The sequence below is a fragment of the Monodelphis domestica genome, chromosome 1 (assembly GCF_027887165.1).
Source record: "Monodelphis domestica isolate mMonDom1 chromosome 1, mMonDom1.pri, whole genome shotgun sequence".
In the NCBI taxonomy this organism is placed as follows: domain Eukaryota; kingdom Metazoa; phylum Chordata; class Mammalia; order Didelphimorphia; family Didelphidae; genus Monodelphis; species Monodelphis domestica.
Window position 1 is genome coordinate 125,924,643 of NC_077227.1, and position 20,283 is coordinate 125,944,925.

Below are 20,283 nucleotides of genomic sequence, written 5' to 3' on the forward strand. Positions count from 1 at the left end.
TTCCCAAGGCACAGGTCTAACCCTATATCACTCCTTTGCTTAAAAAGTCCTCAGGCATTTAAAGTCCTTCATAGTCTGGTTTCAATCTACTTTTTAAGGTTTATAACAGGTTACTTTCCTTCATACTAGCATACTTGTTGTTCCTTACATACATTTCCTTTTCTGACTCCAGGCCTTTGCAGAGGCTATTTTCCATGCCTGAGACACATTCCCTTATCACCTTTGTGTCTAAAGAGTCTCTTGATTCTCTCTTTAAAAAAAATTATTATTATTATTTATTTGTAAGAATTCTTCCATGGTTCCATGATTCATGTTCTCTCTCTCCCCTCTCCAGGAGCTGACAAGCAATTCCACTGGGTTATATATGTTTTATCACTTGAGACCTATTTTCATTTTTGATTCTCTTAAAGCTTCTTATAGGAGCCTTTCCAAATCCCCCCAACAGCTAGTGCCTTCTACTCCCATGCTTTCCATCACATTCCCTAGTATTCACTTCCTAGATTTTGTTTTTCTCTAACATACATACATATTAGTTCCCCTGAAAGAATGTAAGTTGCTTGAGGGCAGAGACCATTTCATTTTTTTGCCTTTGTAAAGCATAGTACCTAGTAGCCTATAAATGCTTCTTGAATGACTAATGGGGAAGCTGGTGGGGAGATATGGGGGACAAGAAGCCATTAACCTCCTCTCTAAAACCAGTTACCCGATGACTCAAAGAATGAGCTAGCCCCACATTCCCCATCCAGAAAATCCTGCAGACCCCAGGAGAATCCTCTCCGGTTAAGCCTCTGGAGTCATCCCTGAATCCCACTTCTTTTTTTAATTTTCTTTATTTTATCCCAGCAATAAATCTACATCTAAATTTTCCAAGATTACATGCTGAATCTCTCTTTAGACATTTATTGACCATATTGACCACAGGCAATACTCTTTATCTCCCAGGACAATGCTTTTCCTTTTTTTTTTAATCCTTATTTTCTGTTTTAGAATCAATACTGTATATTGGTTCCAAGACAGAAAAGTGGTAAGGGCAAGGCAATGGGGATTAAGTGACTTGCCCAGGGTCATACAGCTGGGAAGTGTCTGAGGCCACATTTGAACTTGGGATCTCCCATCCCCCAGACCTGGCTCTCCATCCATGGAGCTACCCAGCTGCCTTGATGATACTTTCTTCAAATCTTAGAATCAAAGGCCATTTATCTCTAATTCATTCCTTTTCTTGCAATTTAGCTTTCTGCTAGACAACTAAGAAGGAGTCCTGGGTCTCTGGGTCTATGTTTGCTTAGGTGGGGCCAGCCTGGTTTCCCCATTTCCCTTCATCCAGGTTCTCAAGCCGGACAGTGGGACAGAAGAGTTACATCATCTCCTGGCCATGCCTGACCACAGTGGCATTGTTCTCCCAACAGAGACCTGGCACAGGGCCTGAGCCACCCCTGGGGAGGGCTCCACAAGGATCAGCCCCTCTCCTTCTGGAACCCACCTTGCCAGTCCAGCTCACACACCTTTCCCCCTTGTTCCTGGAAGGCTTAGGGTTAAGATGGGGCTTCCAGATTCCGCCATGATCTTCTGGCCAGCTGTGCCTGGAGCCTAACTAGGGTTGGTTTACCCACATAGGAGGTACCTGCAGAGAGAAAGGGAGTGGGCAAAGGAGGAAGGAAGAAAGGAAGGAGAGAGGGAGGGATAGAGGAAGGGAGGGAGGGAGGAAGAAGGGAGGAAGGGAAGGAGGAGGAAGGAAGGAAGGAAGGAAGGAAGGAAGGAAGGAAGGAAGGAAGGAAGGAAGGAAGGAAGGAAGGAAGGAAGGAAGGAAGGAAGGAAGGAAGGAAGGAAGGAAGGAAGGAAGGAAGGAAGGAAGGAAGGAAGGAGGTCAGCCCAAGACAGAAAGAGCAAGACAACCCATTTATTGGGCAAACAGTTATTAAAGCCACTACATGATCACACTTGCTGAAAAGACAAAACAGGTCATTTCTAGAATGGTACCAAGGAGAATGTTGTCACATGGCTTCAATCACAGTGTCTCAGCCTCAAAGAAAGGGGAGAAACAGAAATCCTTGATCTCAAGGACTTTTGATGACCAAAATCACCCCTGAGATTTGTTATGTGGGGCTGGGAGGATCCTACCAGATAAAGAAGCTTTGCTGTCTTCATGTTTATTTTTAAACTGAGGGGCTTCTGGGAATGAATTAGAAGAGGCAGGTTCAAATCCCACCTCAGACACTTACTGGCTATAGCAGGCATGGGCATGTCAGAGCCTGGGCCCTTCTATATGGGGATAGTATCCGTGTATTCTACCTCAAAAGACTTTGTTTTTTAAGCCCTTACCTTCCAGTTGACCTCAGAGTCAATACTGTGTTGGTTCCAAGGTAGAAAAGCAACAAGGGCTCGGCAAGGAAGGTTAAGTGACTCAGCTGGGATCACACAACTAGGAAGTGTCTGAGGTCAAATTTGAACCCAGGAGTTCCTGCTTCTAGGCCTGGCTCTCTATCCATGGAGCCACCCAGCTGCCCCCTCAAAAGACTTGTAAGGAAACTTCATTGCAAACTTGGTACATGAATGACTGCCTTGTTAACAGAGCTTCTTTGCCTGGGGTTGTGAGCTTAAAAAAAATCAGATCATTCACTGTATGTCAACTTACGCTTTGGTCTTTTATTTTAAAGCATCTTAAAACCTGGCAAGGGGAGGCTCTTCCAGACAGGCAAAGTGGGCCGGAGCTAAAGACAAAGTGTTAAGAATCCCTGCCTTGTAGCAGGACAGAAAAGGGAGCTGGCCTACTGGCTGGCTACAAGAGGAGCCCGGGGAGGCCAGGGGTGTAGACACACCTGCTTTATCTATGACAAACTCACCTTAGGCCTCCAGGCGCTGTAAACCAGCCTATGAGGGCCAAAGGTGAGGGCGGCTGTCCGGGACAATCGAAGTCTTCTCAGAGTGCATTCCTTTTTTTTTTTTAACTTAAAGTAAGGAGCTCCAGCACAACGTCCAACGCTAGACTGTAAGCTCCTTGAGAGCAGGGTCTGGCTGGGTTTTTTAGCTCATCTGAATATTACCCACGCTGGCACATGGTAAGCTTGTTGTGACTTGGAAGCAGTACGAAGGGGAAGGGGGGGGGTGTTGTAAAAATATTGCTGGAGGGGTCTCCCCCCCCATATTGCTGGGAGAAGGACCTTCGGAATGTCCCCCCCTCTCCTGCCTGGGTGCTCGGTCCCCGGCGGAAGCACTCCTTCCGGAGTCTGGCGGCAAGCAGGCAGGCAGGCCCACCCGCTGGGCAGGCGGCGGCCCCCCGCGGGGTTCTGGCCGGGCGCTCGGAGGCTGGCCAGGTTGGGCCGGACCGAGCCAGGAGTGCGAGGAACCCGCAGGCCGGGCCGGGCTGGGGAGGCGCGGCGCGGCGCGGAGCGGAGGCGGCGCGGGGCGCAGGGGGAGGGGCGGGCGCGGCGGCCCAGCGGAGGAGGAGGAGCCCGAGCCGGAGCTGGAGCCGCCACCGCCGCCGCCGCTGCCGCTGACAGCGGCCCGAGTAAACAAGCCGCGGCTGCCGCGGCCGGGCCGCCCTTGCCGTCCTCCCTGCCTGCGAGCCCGGCCCCAGCTCGGGCCGAGCCTAGAGCCAGCGCCGCGGGCTGGAGCCGCGGCCGCGGCCGCCGCTCAGGCGCTGAGCTTCCCCGCGAGGCTACGCCGCTCCATCGCCGCCGAGACGGACCCGGGAACCGGAGCCGAGGCCGCCGCCGCCGCCTGGGGCTTCGTGCACGGCGGGCCGGGGCCCTCCACCCTCTCTCTCACCCGGAAAAGTTTCCGCAGCCCTAGCTCCCCGGGGTAAGCCGCGAAGCGTGTCCGGCGCTCGAGAGCCGGGGCCCGGCTCCGAGCCCGAGCAGGGCCCAGGCCACCCCTCTCCCCAGGTTCGGCGTTCGGGGTTTCGCGAGGTCGAGTGGGGAGGGAGCTCGCCAGCGTGAGGTTCCAGACCCTGGCCACGGCCGGGGCAGTGTCTGGGAGGAGAGAGCATGCTGGGTCGGGGGAGGAAGGGGGACTCGAATGGGAGCCCCTAGATTCTGGGAGGTCAGAAGACCTTGCTTGGCTCCGGTAGTCCGCACTGAGTGACCCATGCCCGATTTTAGGATTGGGGTGGGTGGCTGGGGTGAGGGAGAAAAGCAGCCCCAAGCCCTGCGAGCGGTGAAACAGCCTTCCTGGGGAGGGGTCCCTCCCCGTTGCTGCCCACTAGTACTTTTCCACTAGGGACCAAATAGACTTAACTCTGACCCCAGGAAGTGCCTGTCTGGCTCCTACTGGTTACTGGATCCAGGGGACTGAGCCCAGAAGGAGCTCGGGTTCCTTCTGCCTCCTTCCTCCCCAGGGATGGTTACTCTCTCTCCCACTCCCCAATCCGGAAGGGACAGGGTTTCCCCACTGTGGGAGGGGGAGAGGCTCCCGATACCGCCTGCATTGTTCTTGGCCCTAAGCCCTCCCTAGCTCCCCTACCTGAGTGGGGGGATGGGAGGGGATCAAGGTGGCGCTCCTGTGTGATTTGGCCGGAGGACCCCCGACTCCCGGGGCTACCTCGTCTAGGCCTCCCCTTCCTCTTCGAAAATGTTTGGCACTGTGACCCTTGAGAGGCTTGGGGAGGACGTTGAGATTGTAGAGCTGGACAGCTCTAGAGCATGAACCCAGGCTGTTCATCTTTCTAGGAGGCCAAACCCTCAAGCTAGGGATCCCCACCCCCCCAGTGGCTGGCATCTTTGAGCTAGGCCAGTTGCAGAGCTAGAAGCTTGCTGCATTCTCCAGCATTTACAAATGTCGGGCAGATGGGAAGAGAGCACATAAGGTAGTTGAAATTGTCTATTCCGGTCTCTTCCCCCTCATACACCCCCCCCCCCATTGAAGAAAGGAGAAAAAGTGGTTTCTGGGGGAAGCACCTGAATCTGATCAAATGGATGACCTGGAGTGAGGAGCAGGGACTGGGGGGAAAAGAGGCTTGGATTTGGTCTGCCAGCTTTGTGTAGTTCACAGTCCGTGATTACACCCACCGTCAGGCTCCCTAAGTGTTCCTGGCCTGTCTTTACCTTGCTGGAAAAAAGGAAATGGATTAAGTTTCCAGGATGATCCTGAGTTTTGTCACACTGCTTTGTCAGATGTCTCAACCACACTATGATGTGGCTGGGAGGAACCCTACCTTGTAGGGATCCTTGCTTGGAAAATCACTGAGTGTATTTTCAGTTCCAGGTTTTCCCTAGGCCACTTTAGTAATCGGGACGGGAAAGGACTCGAGACTGTACCTAGTAATCTCCAAAAAACCTTTTAGACACCAGCACAAACAGCTTCCCTGAAGTGTGGAGAGTCTCGGTGCCAAGTCCTGTGCGCGCTAGCTGGAGGGGCTCATTTGTGTCTCAATGAAGAAACAGCCTCAGTTGTAGACGAGTTAAGACTTGGTGGGTGAGTCAGAGTCTAGGGTGGGGGTGGTGGGGAAGCCCATTGTTTAAAGTTCTGGCTCCCTCCGCTTCCATTCAGGCCAACTTCAGATGCTGTCATGATGGGCTTTCTTAAAGCTGAGGTCTTTGGAAGGATTGTTCCTTTGGACTAGGGACTGGTGACATCCTTGTTCACCTACTGGGGAGGCAAATGCTTTGGGGGAAGGAAGGAGAAGGGTGCATAGACTGGGAAAGGGAAATAATGTTTTAGTTCAACTTCAAACCTGCTTTCCCTCAGTGCTGTTAAGGACTGTGCAGGGTAATTAAATAGTTGGTTAATCACCTTTAACATCAGGCAGCTGCTGCTTGATCCCGTGGAGATCTGAAACCAGCTTTATTGAGCCAGTTTTATGCTTGGGCTATCGTTTGGCTGCTGTAGGTTACTGGCATTTTTTGTAAAGGCTGAGGTCCTTGAGTAAATAGATGAGAAAGAGTCTGACTTCTCCCCCCTTCTAGCCACTCTGTGGTATCTTTGGGGCAGTTCTTCCCCCAGCCCATCCCTATGGAAGGGATTGTGCTCATCTTGGGGTTTGGGGGAGGGAAGTAGATGGATGCAACTATCAGCTGTCAAGTTATTTTGGTATAAACTGAAAATATCCTGGGAAGTACAGGTGGTGGTTGTATGTGTGCATGGCAGCCCACTAGAGTCTGGAGTGTGGTATGTAGAATTCTGGCTATATGGATGAGGGGGAGGGTGCCATTTCCTGCTTGGAGACTGTGGATGGGACTGGCTGACCCAGGACATTGTACATATGCCCCTTCCATTTGACTTGCAAAGTACTTTACAAATATCTCACCACAGTCCTTGTGAGGTAGGTACTCTTCTTGTCCTCATTAAAGATGAGGAAATTGAGGCAGAGGAGCTTAAGTGAATTGCCCAGTTATAGAGTTAGTAAGCGTCTGAGAACCTATTTGAACTCAGGTCTTGACTTTAGGACACGTGCTCTATCCACTGAACCACCTCACTGGGCCCCCTTAGCTATGGCTTGGGAGACCTGGTTTATGAGTCCGGGTCTCTTCATTGCTTGATGTGCTAGGTAGAAGTATGTTTCACAGATGGGGTGCTTGTTAGTGGGTTTTTTTGTTTTTGTTTTGTTTTTGTTTTCAGTTTAGGGCATCATTTTAAAAGCTTGAACCCACCACAAGAAATCTTACTTCTTGTAGTTCCATGGTGCAGTCAGTGTGAACCCCATGCTGGAACAACATAACCAGGAACCTCAAAAGGGAATGGTACACACATTCTCTCTTCTCCCTCTCTTTCCTTCTCTTCTTCTCTCTCCCTTTTTTCCTCTTCCACCCTCCCTCTCTCTCTCCCAGCTTCCCCAGGCCAGCATGCTGACTCCTAAGTGGTGTCACAACTCTGCATTTCCTCCAGACTTCCATGGATACATTTTTAGCTCAGGATTTGACTTGGTGTGGTTTCTTGTTGGGGCTGGGGGCCCGTGTAAGGGACAGTTATGTGAATGTGGGCAGAACGGTCCCGTTGTTTGTTTGCTGAGGGAGGAGGAGAGGCAACACACAGCCTATTGATTTCTTGCCTCACCTGAGCTCTCTGGCTTAGCAAGCAGTGTTTGCCTGGGCAGCCCGTGGCTTAGCTTACGTAAGACATGGTGTATGTACTCTTGTGCGTGGGGGTGCTGATGCCACCCAGCTTTAGCTTACTGGCGGGTCTCCTGCTGTGGGCACTGATGAGACAGTAAACCCCCCCCCCCCCCCAAGCTAATTGGGGACAATTGGAGAAGATAGTACCCTAGAGAGAAAACCAGAGGAGCAATCAACAGAAGAGACCCTGGGCCTTCTTGATTTCTAGGCTATCCGTTGAATGTCCCTGGAGGGAAAGGGATACTCCCAGTTTAGGGAACTCTGGCCATATTTACACTAGCAGGAATAAAACTCTTGTGTGTCCAATTGACTTGAAAGCAAATGATGAAAAGTTGAAGAATCAAACTAGATTAATCCTGCCCTCTGATGTCTGTCTTTCACATGCTAACAAGTCACTTGAACTATATATAGGCCAGACAAAGAAAGGATCTAGAATTGAGCTTGTTGGGCCCATATTGGCTTCTTCCTGGTGGGAACCAATCTTGAGTGAGTCAGACTGGATTTTTTTTTTCCTCCACACACGCTTCTGTTGCGCAGTATACTGAGTGTAAAAACTGGAGGTTTGTGTTGTCATGTGGTGGGGTCAGTCATGTGCTATCCCATAAGAGACCTTGGTGCTGGAGGGATGGAAATAGAATGCCAAGTTTCTCTGAAAGAGGCAATTTTTTGCACCCTTCCCACCAAAAACACTTTTAAGGGCAAAATTATGGTGAGGGAGGGAGCAACTCTGGTTTGGAAAAGACAGCTCAAATGAATTAATTTCCCTCTTTTGTATTGTTTAACAGAGCTAGTGGCCCTGAGTCCTGCTCCATTTGGCCCTCCCAGGCTTGGCCACATGCCCCCACCCACCCACCCCAGGGCTCAACACACCGAGCAAGAGCCTGGGACCAAAGCCATTCTGACCAGGCACAGGCATTGAGCATATAAGAGGGAAGTGGGATTCCCCGGGCTCTGCCCGCCCACCCCATGGAGCTGAGGCCCTGGTTGCAGTGGACGGTAGTGGCAGCTTTGGCATTTTTGGTTGGAGAGGTCCTCACCCAGAAGGTTTACACCAACACCTGGGCTGTGCTTATCCCTGGGGGCCTAACCGAGGCAAACAGAGTGGCCCAAAAGCATGGATTCCTCAACTTGGGACCGGTGAGTCTATAGCTCCCTTACTCTAATTCAGTCGGGTCTGTCTTAAGGAAAAATGTTGTTCTTGGGGGAATGGGGGAAAGGGAGGGTAGGTAGCATTTCTCAAGAGTTCTTTCATCTAATGGGCCAGAGGAATGGCTAGCCAAGCTAGGCTTTCTGGCCCACTTATCAAACTGCACCAAGGGGGAGAGCCTGTTTCTTTCTTCCTGTACAAAATCATGGTACCTATATTTGGGGAAGCCAGTAGGAAATAGAAATAGAAGAGGGGAGCTCAGGGTGAAACAGAACTTCATAGGGTCACAGGCAATGTAGAAAACAGTAGTCTGGGAGCAGAGGAAGGTAGGCACTTCTCAGGGCTGGGCAAAATTCCTTGCTTTGGGATGGTCAGCAAGACTCTGACCCTTGTCTGTGTGGCAGGAAGTTCCAGTTCCTGTTTGGCCTGTAGAGTAGGAGTGGTGTGACTCTTGTTTAACATTTTGTGAAAATTAGTTAGCTGTGGCTGTCCTTTCCTTAGCCTGGCACCATATGGCCTTTTTTGCTTTTGCCCTTTTGAGTGGTAGAGAGTTCCAGGTCTCTCAGACACTTCAGGACACCTTTTGAGCCAACTGAATTAGGATAGCCCCTGTTTCCTCAGCCAGGATGGGGGGCAAGGGCTTAGAGTATCCCTAAACCAGAACAGAGGAACTTGTATCCTATAGCTCTCAAGCCACACAAGTTATCTAGGAATGGAACCTGAATCAAAACAGCAACATTTACACAGTTTACACAACTTTTTATCCACAGCTCCCCCTTGAAATAGGTAGTATAAATATCATGCCCATTTTATAGGTGAGGAAACAGGTGAAGTAACTTGCTCCTCTTTACCCACCACCATCGATTGTTGGAGCTAAGATTTGGACCGACTCCCAAGTATGTAGTTCTTCCCATTGTATTGCCACAGTGCATGTGCGTGCCCATGCGCACACACTCGAGCACACACAACTTTCTCTCACATAGTGATTGCTTTTCTAGGAGGGCTGCTACTGGGAGTGTAGGAGTGTTTTTAAGAACGAATGAGGTCAGGGAAAGGGAACTTGGGGTGAGACGAGACTCAGAATTTTAGAAGAACCCAGGATAGGCCTGTTACCTTACAACCTCTGTTTGATTGAGACTCCATAACCCAAACCAATCGATGTTCAGTACAATGAAACTTCAGTTAAAAAAAAAAAAGTGAATGCTTTTAGTTGTTATGGTAATGGGATTTGCCCTGTATTTATCTCCTAGAGAAGAGGCTAAGGGCCCCTCATACCCCAGTTCCCTAGATTTCCCTCATCCGGGCTGCAAAACAATACCATCTCTAAGAGCTGAGTTTCCCTGGTTGTCTCAGGAGAACACTAATATGCCCTCTTAAACTCAGAAGTGCCCTTTGGTAGAAGATTAAACTGTGCCCCAGAGCAACAATAGAAAAAGGAGAAAGAATTGTTTTCTTTTCATCTTAGATTGTTCTAGGTATATCAAAGGAGAAAATTTAGCATTTCTCTGAATATAAAATTTAAATGAAATTAATGAACAAAAGTATGAATTAAACAAAAAAAAAGAGCCTTTAGACTAGCCTTACCTGTCTGAAGGTTGAAAAAGCAACATTGAGAGTTGACTTAGAGAGAGAAGGGAAGAACCCTGGGAGGGCTTGTGATCCTTCATTTGGCCCAAATTCTGCCTTCTTGCTGTTGCCTCAGTTTCTCTGCATCAGAAGGCTTAATCCTTTCTACCCTTATTCCTCCCTCCAGGAGACTGCTAATTCAGTTACTCTTGCCCAATTTCAGATTTTTGGAGACTACTACCATTTCTGGCACCGGGCGGTAGTGAAACGATCGCTGTCACCCCACCAATCCCGCCACAGCCGACTACAAAGGGAACCCAAAGTAAGTGCAGCCCCTTCAGAAGGGCCCCCCTTCTAGGGAGAGCCTCCTCTATGGTTGTGCCAGAGCTTATTTCTAATAAGAGGAAGAAGAGAGGGCCCTTGGGTCCCACCTGCCTCCGTTCATGGAGGAGCTTTCCTTGTGCATAATGTGGGAACCCAGTTGCATAAACTTTACATGGGGTGTTACTAATGTAGCATTTCAGCCAAGATTCTTGCAGCAGAGCCCATAGTTTGCTAGCAGAAATTTAAGTCTTTATTGTGGTGCAGGGAAGAAAGGAAAATGGGGGGGGGGGACTTAAAAAGAAGGAGTCTGTGATGGATGAGACATGAAACTTGGACTACCGGATGTCATTCCCTCTATTTATTACATCTTGCACTCCAAGTTCTCTGCAGTTACCTCAAAGGATGTTGCAAACTTCCAAAAACAAAATATTACTCTAACACACTATAGACTGGAAAATGTTTGCTGCTTTGTGGGATGGATGTCTGTGGGTCAGTACATGCAAAGGAATCTTGGACTTCTGTGGGAAGCTTATCTGCCATTGTGCCAACACTTAATGAGGTGGCCTGTCCTTTTCCCTTCGTTCCTAGCTGTCCCCCCTCAACCCACATCATGTCTTCTCCCCCTTAACTCTATTTCCAGGTGCAGTGGCTGGAGCAACAGGTGGCAAAGCGTCGAAAGAAACGGGATATATTCATGGAGCCCAGTGACCCCAAGTTCCCTCAGCAGTGGTACCTGGTGTGTAGGATTCTTGGGACTCTGTGCAGGCTCTGATCTCCAGCTTTGGGGCAGGCCTGTCCTCTGTAAACCTTGCCTGCTTTTGCACTCTGTTCTGACCCGGCCTGTCTGTGCTTGTAATCATAGCCATCCTCCACCTCTGGGGTGTCTAGCGGCATCAAAAGTGTTTCTTTGATGCTTTTCCCACCTCCCTTCTCTTCCCCTTGTAGGGCTCCCATTCCTCCTCCCTCCTTTTGGTCTCCAGGAATTGTTAACTAACCCTTGCTGATTCTTATAACTTGATAACAGGCTTTAAAGGCTTGAAATATTAACCTTCCCAAGGGCATTTGTATTTTATTAGGGGATTCTTAAAAGATCCAGACAAGTAATGCTAATGGCAGAATTTGGGGCGCAATCATAGCAATTGGGGAAGGTGGGGACTTTTCAGGGGAACCCCTCAAATCATACCTCCTGTTCCATCTCCTTATAAGGTTGGCCCTGCTCACCATCACCACAGGGAGGCCGGGAGAGTGCCGGTGAGCTCTGCAGGGTCCCTAGAGGTCTGGGGCATGGGGTCTGGGGTGGTGGTGAGTGACTTGTGTGGACATCTGGATGTGTGCTGAGCCATTATGGGTATCTCTACAGTATAGTGTTAATCAGCGAGACTTGAATGTTCGGGGGGCTTGGTCCCAAGGCTACACTGGCCGTGGCATTGTGGTTTCCATCCTGGATGATGGCATTGAGAAGAACCACCCTGATCTGGAGGGCAACTACGTGAGTCACCCTTGGGGCTAGGGAGGACCTTTGAAGGGAAGCAGAGGGGACCAGGGCACATGACTTCTGGGGACAGGCTTGGCATCACAGATGTAACCACTGAGCCATCCAAGAGGGGCTAATCCCATCAGGGAATATGGCAAGGTCTGTTTCTGGGAACCAAGGTTGTTAGGAGTTCTGTGCAGGAGCCACCATTGGGCCCCTCTTGGGGTCAGGCCAGGAGCTGTCTCTTCCCAGGATAGCCTCTGAAAGACTCGTTGCCTTCCAGGATCCTGGTGCCAGCTTTGATGTCAATGACCAGGACCCTGACCCCCAGCCTCGTTACACACAGCTGAATGATAACAGGTAATACTGAAGGCCAAGGAACTTCCAAGGACAGGAAAGACATGGGCTTGGTTAAATGGGAGGAGATAGAAAGCAGGCACCTACCACAAAGGACCCTGTTGGTCTTGGCTACTCTGGAGGATCCTGGACCAAGTCAGAACAGATCCTTATACCCTACGCCGCTAAAGTGGGCTTTATATCTTCTGTTATGTTATATAGTATGCTGCCAGATTGGACCATGAAAGCATACTTTCACTTCATGGACCAAATGGCCAAATAATGATTGGGGAAGGTGATGATGAACTATAGGAAAGAATTATTAAGAATACATCTGTCAAAATATATATATATTTTTCATTTTAAAAACTTCAAATACATCTGTCCCTAGACAAAGGAAGGGTAATAAACAGGAAAGTTTTCAGTACACAGAGAAGCTGGGAAGAGAGGAGGCAAATGTGGAAAGACTAATTTGTCCTCAATTAAGGGTTTCCTTCTTATTCCTTAGATCTAGCCCTTCTTGGAAAGAAGATAATTAGGATTCCTCCTACTCTGTACTCTTCCCCTAACACTGTTCCCCTTGGCTTCTGCAGGCATGGCACCCGATGTGCTGGTGAGGTGGCTGCGGTGGCCAACAATGGAATCTGTGGTGTTGGTGTTGCCTACAATGCACGAATCGGAGGTGGGTCTGGACCCAGACAGCCACCTTAGCTTGTGCTAGTTTCTTAGGCCTATATATCTTTTACTGACTTGGGTCAGAGTAAATGGAGCCAGGGCCTTTTTTGTACTCATTATACCCTCTAGATGGCTCCCATCTGAGCCAGTGGGATTTCTCCTCATTGTTATCATGGTTTCTCCCTTGCTCTTCCTACTTGGTAGATAGTAAAGCCCTGATAAATGTCCTCTCCTCCCTCCTACAATTCTCTTATCTGTCACTCAGCATTGTTCTGTCAGATCTCTTCATGAAATATTTCTTGTGTCAAAAAACTTGGTCACCAAGTCACCTACCTTCCCTGCCCTCGGCTGTGGCAGTTGTAAAATGGACTCCATAACCTCTACAGTCTCTTTCCATTCTGAGTCTGTGATCTAGCAAGCAAGTGCCCATGTTCCTCATTTGAAAATGAAGCTTTGGACGAAGGCTCTCTAAGGTCCCTTCCAGCTCTAAATTCTCATTCTAGGACTGGACTGCAGTGTAGCCGCTGCCTTTAGGCCCACGTTCTGACCTGAGCCCTGCCCTGGGAGCCGGTGGGGATAGGCATGTGCCCCAAAGAGTATGGACGGCATCCCTTTGTGACAGACTGGCGTTATACTCTCTCCTTTCCCTTGCCTCTCTAGGCGTGCGCATGCTAGATGGAGAGGTGACCGATGCCGTTGAGGCGCGTTCTCTAGGACTAAATCCCAACCACATACACATCTATAGTGCCAGCTGGGGCCCTGAGGATGATGGAAAAACTGTGGATGGGCCAGCTCGCTTGGCGGAGGAGGCATTCTCCCGGGGAGTCAACCAGGTAAGGGTCAGCGTTACAGAGAGGCACTTGGGGACAAAGGCCGAGGATAACGAGGGGGCACGCGATCGATCAGCGAGGGCAGAAGTGGAGACTTGGGAATGTCTCTGCTGTCTGATGGGTTCTCTCTTTCGTCATGGCCTTCTCAAGGACACAAACAGATCTGCTGCCTCCTGTCCACCTCTGACCTTCCCTTCCCCCTCCACCTCTCTCTCCTTTCTCCAGGGCCGAGGGGGTCTGGGATCGATTTTCGTTTGGGCCTCAGGCAACGGGGGCCGGGAGCATGACAGCTGCAACTGTGATGGGTACACCAACAGCATTTATACCCTGTCCATCAGCAGCACCACCCAGTTTGGTAATGTGCCCTGGTACAGTGAAGCCTGCTCCTCCACCCTCGCCACCACCTACAGCAGCGGCAACCAGAACGAGAAGCAGATTGTGAGTTCTGGGCCCTGGGCAGAGAGGAACAGGGAGAGCCCCGCTGGTGTAGACGGTTCCCCCAGAGCACTACCGTCATGGAGCACTCTTTGGCCCTTCTTATTCCTCTCTTCTAAGAGGCAGGGCCTGTACTCTTCCCGAGTGGCTTCAAAAGCACCCTGGAGATGGCCAGACTCCAGGGACATCACAGCACCCGTTAGGGGATGAAGATGCCCTACGGGCACCATCTTTGCTTCCCCTCAGACTGCCAGTGATGGGGCGCTTCTGCCATTGTTTCCCCTCCCCAGGCCTTTTCCCTGCTCCTTTTTAGATGCGAGTCAGAGTGAAAGTAGCTCAAGCATCCTAAACCACAGAACAGACTTTAGTCTTATCCATCCTCTTGTTCCAGAGAAGAACTGAGGCCCAGAGAGGCTAAATAACTTCCTAGGCCACACAGCAGATGAGTAGCCAAGATAGGACTTAGTGATCCGCTAGCTCCTAGTTCTTTCTCTTATGCTGTAAAACCTCCGAGGGCGCCACGGTTTCTTCCCTCTCCTACGCTTCTTAGACTGGGCCCTTTCCCTTCTCTCCAGGTCACGACAGACCTGAGACAAAAATGCACGGATTCTCACACCGGCACCTCTGCCTCTGCCCCTCTGGCAGCCGGCATCATTGCCCTCACCCTGGAGGCCAAGTAAGGATGGGACCGAGGAGGAGGAGGAGGGTGGGTTAGTTAACTCCTCGCCTGCCCTTGGGATTTGCTCCGTGTTCTAGCTGAACATGTGCTTGTTGGGGAGAGGAAGAGCTGACTGTGACCCCTGAATTTTTTGTCCTCCCAATATCTCCTGCAAATGTCTCGGTGGCCCTGAGGAACACGCTCCTGTCTCTACCCTACTTCTCCTTCTTCCTCCCTCCCTCTGCAGTAAGAACCTGACATGGCGGGACATGCAGCATCTGGTGGTCCAGACTTCCAAGCCTGCTCACCTCAATGCCAATGACTGGGCTACCAATGGTGTTGGGCGCAGAGGTGAGCAGGGGGGACGTCCTGGGGGAAGCAGCCGCTCAGGGGAGCTCAGCACCGTCCCACCTCCATGCAAATCGTCTCTCATCTGTCTCTGCAGTCAGCCACTCCTACGGTTACGGACTCCTGGATGCCGGCGCCATGGTGACATTGGCCAAGAACTGGACCACAGTAGGCCCACAGCGCAAGTGCCTCATCGACATCCTCACCGAGCCCAAGTGAGAGGGGGGGCAGGAGGGGATGGGAATGGCAGAGGGCATCTCCTCTGGAGTAGGGCAGATAGACTCCCTTGTATGAAAGCCCTGGGAAGAGCTCTTCCTTCCAAAGGACGCCTTACAGGCCTCTAGTGCTCTCTGTCTCTAGAAGAGCACGCTGGGTGTGGGCACGAAGCAGCAGCTTTTCTAAAGAGGCTCATGGCTTGTCTCTTTTGGGCAGGGACATAGGGAAACGGTTGGAGGTGCGGAGGAAGGTGACTGCCTGCCAGGGGGAGGCGAACCATGTCACCCGGCTAGAACATGCCCAAGCCCGACTCACCCTGTCCTACAACCGACGTGGGGACCTGGCCATTTACCTCGTAAGCCCCATGGGCACCCGTTCTACCTTGCTGGCTTCCAGGTACATATTCTCTTCCTCCCTCGAACACTGCCCTATTTCATATCTGTGAAACTTCTGTGTCAAGTGCTCAGCCCAGGGCTTCCCTTGGGGTTGTCCTTGGGGTGTCCCTTACCCCACGGGGGCCCTCTACAGACCACTTTCCTAAGCAACATCTTCTAGCCATGGAGGCCAGAGGAGAGGAGCCCAGCTAGAGACTCCCTCTTCCTCCCTATCCACAACCCCCTGTCCAGACCTCTTACAGTGTGGGAAGAGAATGACTAGATTTTTGGAAATGAAATTCAAATTCCAGCTCTTCAGTTTACTACCTGTGCTCGCTTGGGAGTGCCAGTGAACTCCAGGGCCTCTGATTCCTCCTGCAGAATATGAGAAATGGCCCTTCCTAATTCAGAGAAAGATCACTCCCTTCCCCCCAAAGGGAAGTTAGGGACTCCTGGTGCACCCCAGAGGAAGCCTGATTTCTTTTGTTGTCCCCCCTCCAAGACCTCATGACTACTCAGCCGATGGGTTTAATGACTGGGCCTTTATGACTACCCATTCCTGGGATGAGGACCCTGCCGGGGACTGGGTCCTAGAAATTGAAAACACCAGTGAAGCGAACAACTACGGTATGGAGTGGCGCACTGAGCAGGGCAGGGGAACGCTGTGGGAGTGGCGTGCAGCATCTGGCGGTCCAGAAGGGCTGGGAAGCTGGGAGGGCCAGCACCAGTAATGAGAAGACGTTAACCCTTTCCCTTCTGAAAGCAGGAACGCTGACCAAGTTCACCCTCGTGCTATACGGCACCGCCTCCGAGGTTTCTGGTCCCTCTACACCCTCCGAGAGCATCGGCTGCAAGACCCTAACTTCCAGCCAAACCTGCGTGGGTGAGTATGGGGGGATGAGGGGGAACTGCTCACCTCTTTCCTCATGGACTGGGAATCTGTTCCTGCAGCATCTGTGCCTGCTGTCCTCTGAGAGGCAGCAGGCCCTCAGGGAAGCCCTGTGGCCAACCTGGCACCCAGCACTCCCTGGGGGATTATATAGTGGGGAGGCCACTCCTTAGGTCTTAAGCCTCTACCAGAAGGATCCCAGGGGCTCTGGTTACACCCAGAAGTCAGGCAGCTTTCCAGACCAAGTGTCCAGCGCATAGCACGGGGTCTGGCACATGGTAAACTCTAATAAACGCTGCTGACTTGACTTGGCGTTCTCTGTCCTCTTTGCCAGTGTGTGAAGAAGGATTTTCCCTGCACCAGAAGAACTGTGTGCGGCATTGTCCCCAAGGATTCATCTCACAAGTCGTCAGCACCCAGTACGGCATCGAGAACGCCATAGAGCCCATCCACGCCAACGTCTGCTCCCCTTGCCACCCTTCCTGTGCCACCTGCAAGGGCACCGAGTCCACAGACTGCCTCAGCTGCCCCGTCTTCTCCAACTACGATCTGGTGGAGCTGACTTGCACCCAGAAGAGGCAGGCCAGCTTCAAGTCTCCAGGCCTCCCTCACAGCGAGGGGATGCTGCCTTCTCACCTCCCGGTCGTGGTGGCGGGCCTGAGCTGCGCCTTTATCGTCCTGGTCTTCATCATCGTCTTCCTCATCCTTCAGCTACGCTCTGGCTTCAGCTTTCGGGGGGTCAAGGTGTACTCACTGGACAGCGGCATCATATCCTACAAAGGGCTGCCCCCTGACGCCTGGCAGGAGGAGTGCCCGTCCGAGTCTGACGAGGACGAGGTCCGGGGCGAGAGGACTGCTTTCATCAAGGACCAGAGTGCCCTTTGATGAGCACCAGACCTTCCCCCCTTATCTGACTCTCCTGGTCACACCTTCCACCCCCCTCCTCGGGCACTTTTTAATTCACCAAAGTATTTTTTTATATTGGGACTTGGGTCAGGTCCCCCAGCCCAAGGGAGGGTATGGAGCGGTAGGGTCTGCCCACTCCCCTCTCGTGCTAGCTGGGGAGCCCCGAGATCCTAACCTGCCACCTCCAAGTGGGGTAGAGGACTGGGACACCTACCAGCTTTTCCATGGGATGAGCTCCAGGGCAGAAGAGGCAGGGGACAAGGGGTGGGTCTCAGTCAACACAGGAGCAAAGTCAGTCTTCAAGGCATTTCCTATCCCCTAGGGGGCTCTGCCACATCCCTCTCCCACCCCCAAACCCATCTTTGTGGGGGGAGGAAGTAAGACATCGGGGCAGTGAGTGCGCCCCTTTCGGTTTCCAGATGTTCTTAGGATGAGGCTGCTGTGGCAGGATGGTTTATGTGGGGAGAGAAGGGAGGGAAAGGTCGATCCTTTGTCGCAACCCTCCCTTTTGTAGGTCTGGGGGTACCTCCTGCACCCCTCTAACCCAGGCTCTTCTAGCTGCTCCAGTTCCTTCTAAAGCAATAATGGTCCCAATCCAGCCAGCAAGGAGGCACTGGGCAGCCATCTGGCATCTGCCTGAGAGTCTGGGGGTCACTGGAGGAAGCCTCTCCAAGGGTTCTTGTCCCCTCCGATTTTCCATCCCAGCCTGTGTCCTTACCCACAAAGCCACAGGTTTTAATGGCCTGCGCCATAGGAGTGACTGTCCTAGGAAGGGACCAAGGAAAGGCAGGTGCTTTCAAGGGTGTGTGGAGAGCGAGTGTGAGCGTGCGTGTGAGTGTGAGTGTGTGTGGGGACACGTGTGTACCCTCCCTTACCCCTGCCTCTGTGTGTGTTCCTGGACCGCCCCCTCCCTCCCGCACACATCTCTGCACCTTGTGCCTCCAGCACCACTTCCCAGAAGCCCAGGCGAGCTCAGTACCGTCCACTCGGCCAGGCTGGCGGCAGGTGCCAGGGCACAGCTCCAGCAACGAGCAGAGCTGGTTGTGTCCAGTTCCATCCCTCTTCCTGCCCTCCCACTGTGCAGGGAGACCAGAGGCCCCTAGTACGGCCGGGGACTTCTTCCTTGTTTTCTGAGCCCGGGGCTTCTTGGGCTGTCCCCCCTCGCAGCTCTGGAGCCCCTGGGTGGAGGGGTGGGAGATCACCCCCAGAACCCTCCCCCCGATCCTACCTGTCCTTCCCCACCCCACCAATGCTGCTTTCCCCTGTGGGGATCTCAGGGGCCGTTCGAGGATATATTTTCACTCTGTGATTTCACTTTAGATGCTGATTTTTTTGTATTTTTAACTTGGGGTAGCAGCCGGAACACCCACACCGTCTGTCCTGCTGTTCCCTCTTCACCTCCCTGGCCCTGGTGGGAAAACTGAGTTACTGAGCTCAGGACAGGGCATTGGTCAGGGGGAAAAGGGATGCTCGAGGGTCACATGGGGTGGAGGGAGAGAAAGGGGTATTTTTTGTGTTAAGAACAAGGGTTGGTAGTGCCAAGGGCTCATGGGTCATTCATTTCTCCTTGTGCCAGAGCTGAAAAGTGAGGGGGTAGGGAGGCAGTGGCATAAGGTTCGCCAACCCCCTCCCCACACTGTGCCTAATGGGAAAAAGCACTGACCTATTGAGTTCCCCCCAAAATACATCCCAGTCTCCCTCTTCTGATGTGCCTTTTGCACCTCCCTTTCCTCCCCCCACCATTAGGACAATCAGAATCACCTCCCGTTTGGGAGTCCTTTCTTTCTCCCCGATCCTTTAGGGGTTAACCAGCCACCAGGTGAGAGGCAGTCATCTCTCCCGGCCAGGGCTACGCCTGGTGTTTCCATCCTCCCTCTCCATTGTCCTCCCATGGCCAGCCCGGGCTGGTTTTGTATGATACCGGGTTTGGTGCACAGTGATTTTTCTTGTAATTTAAACAGGCCCAGTGTGGTGGGTTCTATTTAATGGACGCGAGATGATGTTAGAGGTTTTTAAGTGATTAAATGTGCAGACTATGCAACACGGGTTGTTCTTCATTTATGTTCCTACCCAAGTTTCTTCCCAGCATTTAGCCATCCATTCAAATTCCCATCCCGGGGCAGGGAAGGTGGCCAGTGGCTGGGCCATCTCGTTTTCTTTTAGCCCTCTCCAGCTCTGCCTCTGGCTGACCCATAGCCCACCTCCTATAATAAGGGGAGAGAGGTAGGTTTCAAGATCTCATTGTGCTAACCTACATTCTGACGGCTTTTGAGTGCTTTCCTTTGTCTTAATAGTGTACACTTTTCTTGGTTCTGTTTGTTGCGTTCTGCCTCAGTCCAACTGAGCCTTTCCAAATTTCTTTCAATTTACCCAAAATTATCCTTCCTTTTCTCCCCCTGCCCCACTCAATGGTCATTTCACTAAAGAACCTTCTTCCTTCCTTTTTTCATTACAGTGGCAGTTTCTGTAACTATCTGCATGCAGATAATTAATTTGTAGCCAAATGTCACCATGGCCCTTGCCCCGGCCTCGTCTGCCCAGCTTTTCTACTTCTTGGTTTCTTCCCACTTCTCCTGGTTCTTGCCTTCCCTGTCTAAGGAGGATCTTGAATCTGGAGCCAAGGACCAGATTTCAAATTCTGCCTGTACTCAGTAGCTTTGGCAGATTATTTCACTGCCTATGAGTACCATGAGGCTATTGGACCAGATGATCTCTAAAGTTTCTTCCCATTCTAAGTTCTGTGAGCCTGGCTTCATGCTCCTGTGCTCTGGTTTTCTGCAGTCCTGAACTACTCTTCCTGAGAATTGAGGCCAGCTTGAACCAGGAGAATTGGAACAGAGGAACTAAGGAGGTATTTAATTTAGGAACATCCACTGCCTTCCAGCTATGAAAGTTTGGGAAAGAAGACTAGGAATAGAGACTGGATCTGTGATCTCATTGGAATAGGAAACTTCCTCTACCAGGGCTGGTCAGCATCTGGGCAATCTGCAGCCCTAAAGAGAGAAGAGATGTCAAATGGGGATGTCAAGTGTGCACATAATTGAGAATTATTTATTAAA

The 20,283-nt window shown here is 51.4% G+C and overlaps 1 protein-coding gene across 3 annotated transcripts; it reads left to right on the plus strand.

The window, feature by feature from the left end:
• The first annotated feature begins 2,913 nt into the window (after positions 1–2,913).
• FURIN (furin, paired basic amino acid cleaving enzyme) lies at positions 2,914–19,265 on the plus strand. 3 transcript variants are annotated; one of them, XM_007479298.3, is made up of 17 exons: positions 2,914–3,056; positions 7,832–8,183; positions 9,983–10,081; positions 10,724–10,819; positions 11,290–11,334; positions 11,444–11,572; positions 11,841–11,917; positions 12,487–12,575; positions 13,229–13,401; positions 13,624–13,836; positions 14,409–14,509; positions 14,739–14,842; positions 14,937–15,054; positions 15,272–15,451; positions 15,932–16,056; positions 16,196–16,312; positions 16,653–19,265. In XM_007479298.3, the coding sequence occupies exons 2-17, from the start codon at positions 8,013–8,015 to the stop codon at positions 17,201–17,203; spliced, it is 2,388 nt and encodes a 795-aa protein (XP_007479360.1). In that variant the 5' UTR covers positions 2,914–3,056; positions 7,832–8,012; the 3' UTR covers positions 17,204–19,265. The 3 variants fall into 3 exon arrangements, with proteins under 3 accessions (XP_007479360.1, XP_007479359.1, XP_001368739.1); XM_007479297.3 differs by lacking the exon at positions 2,914–3,056 and adding an exon at positions 3,435–3,798; XM_001368702.4 differs by lacking the exons at positions 2,914–3,056; positions 11,290–11,334 and adding an exon at positions 3,435–3,798.
• The last annotated feature ends 1,018 nt before the right edge of the window (positions 19,266–20,283 follow it).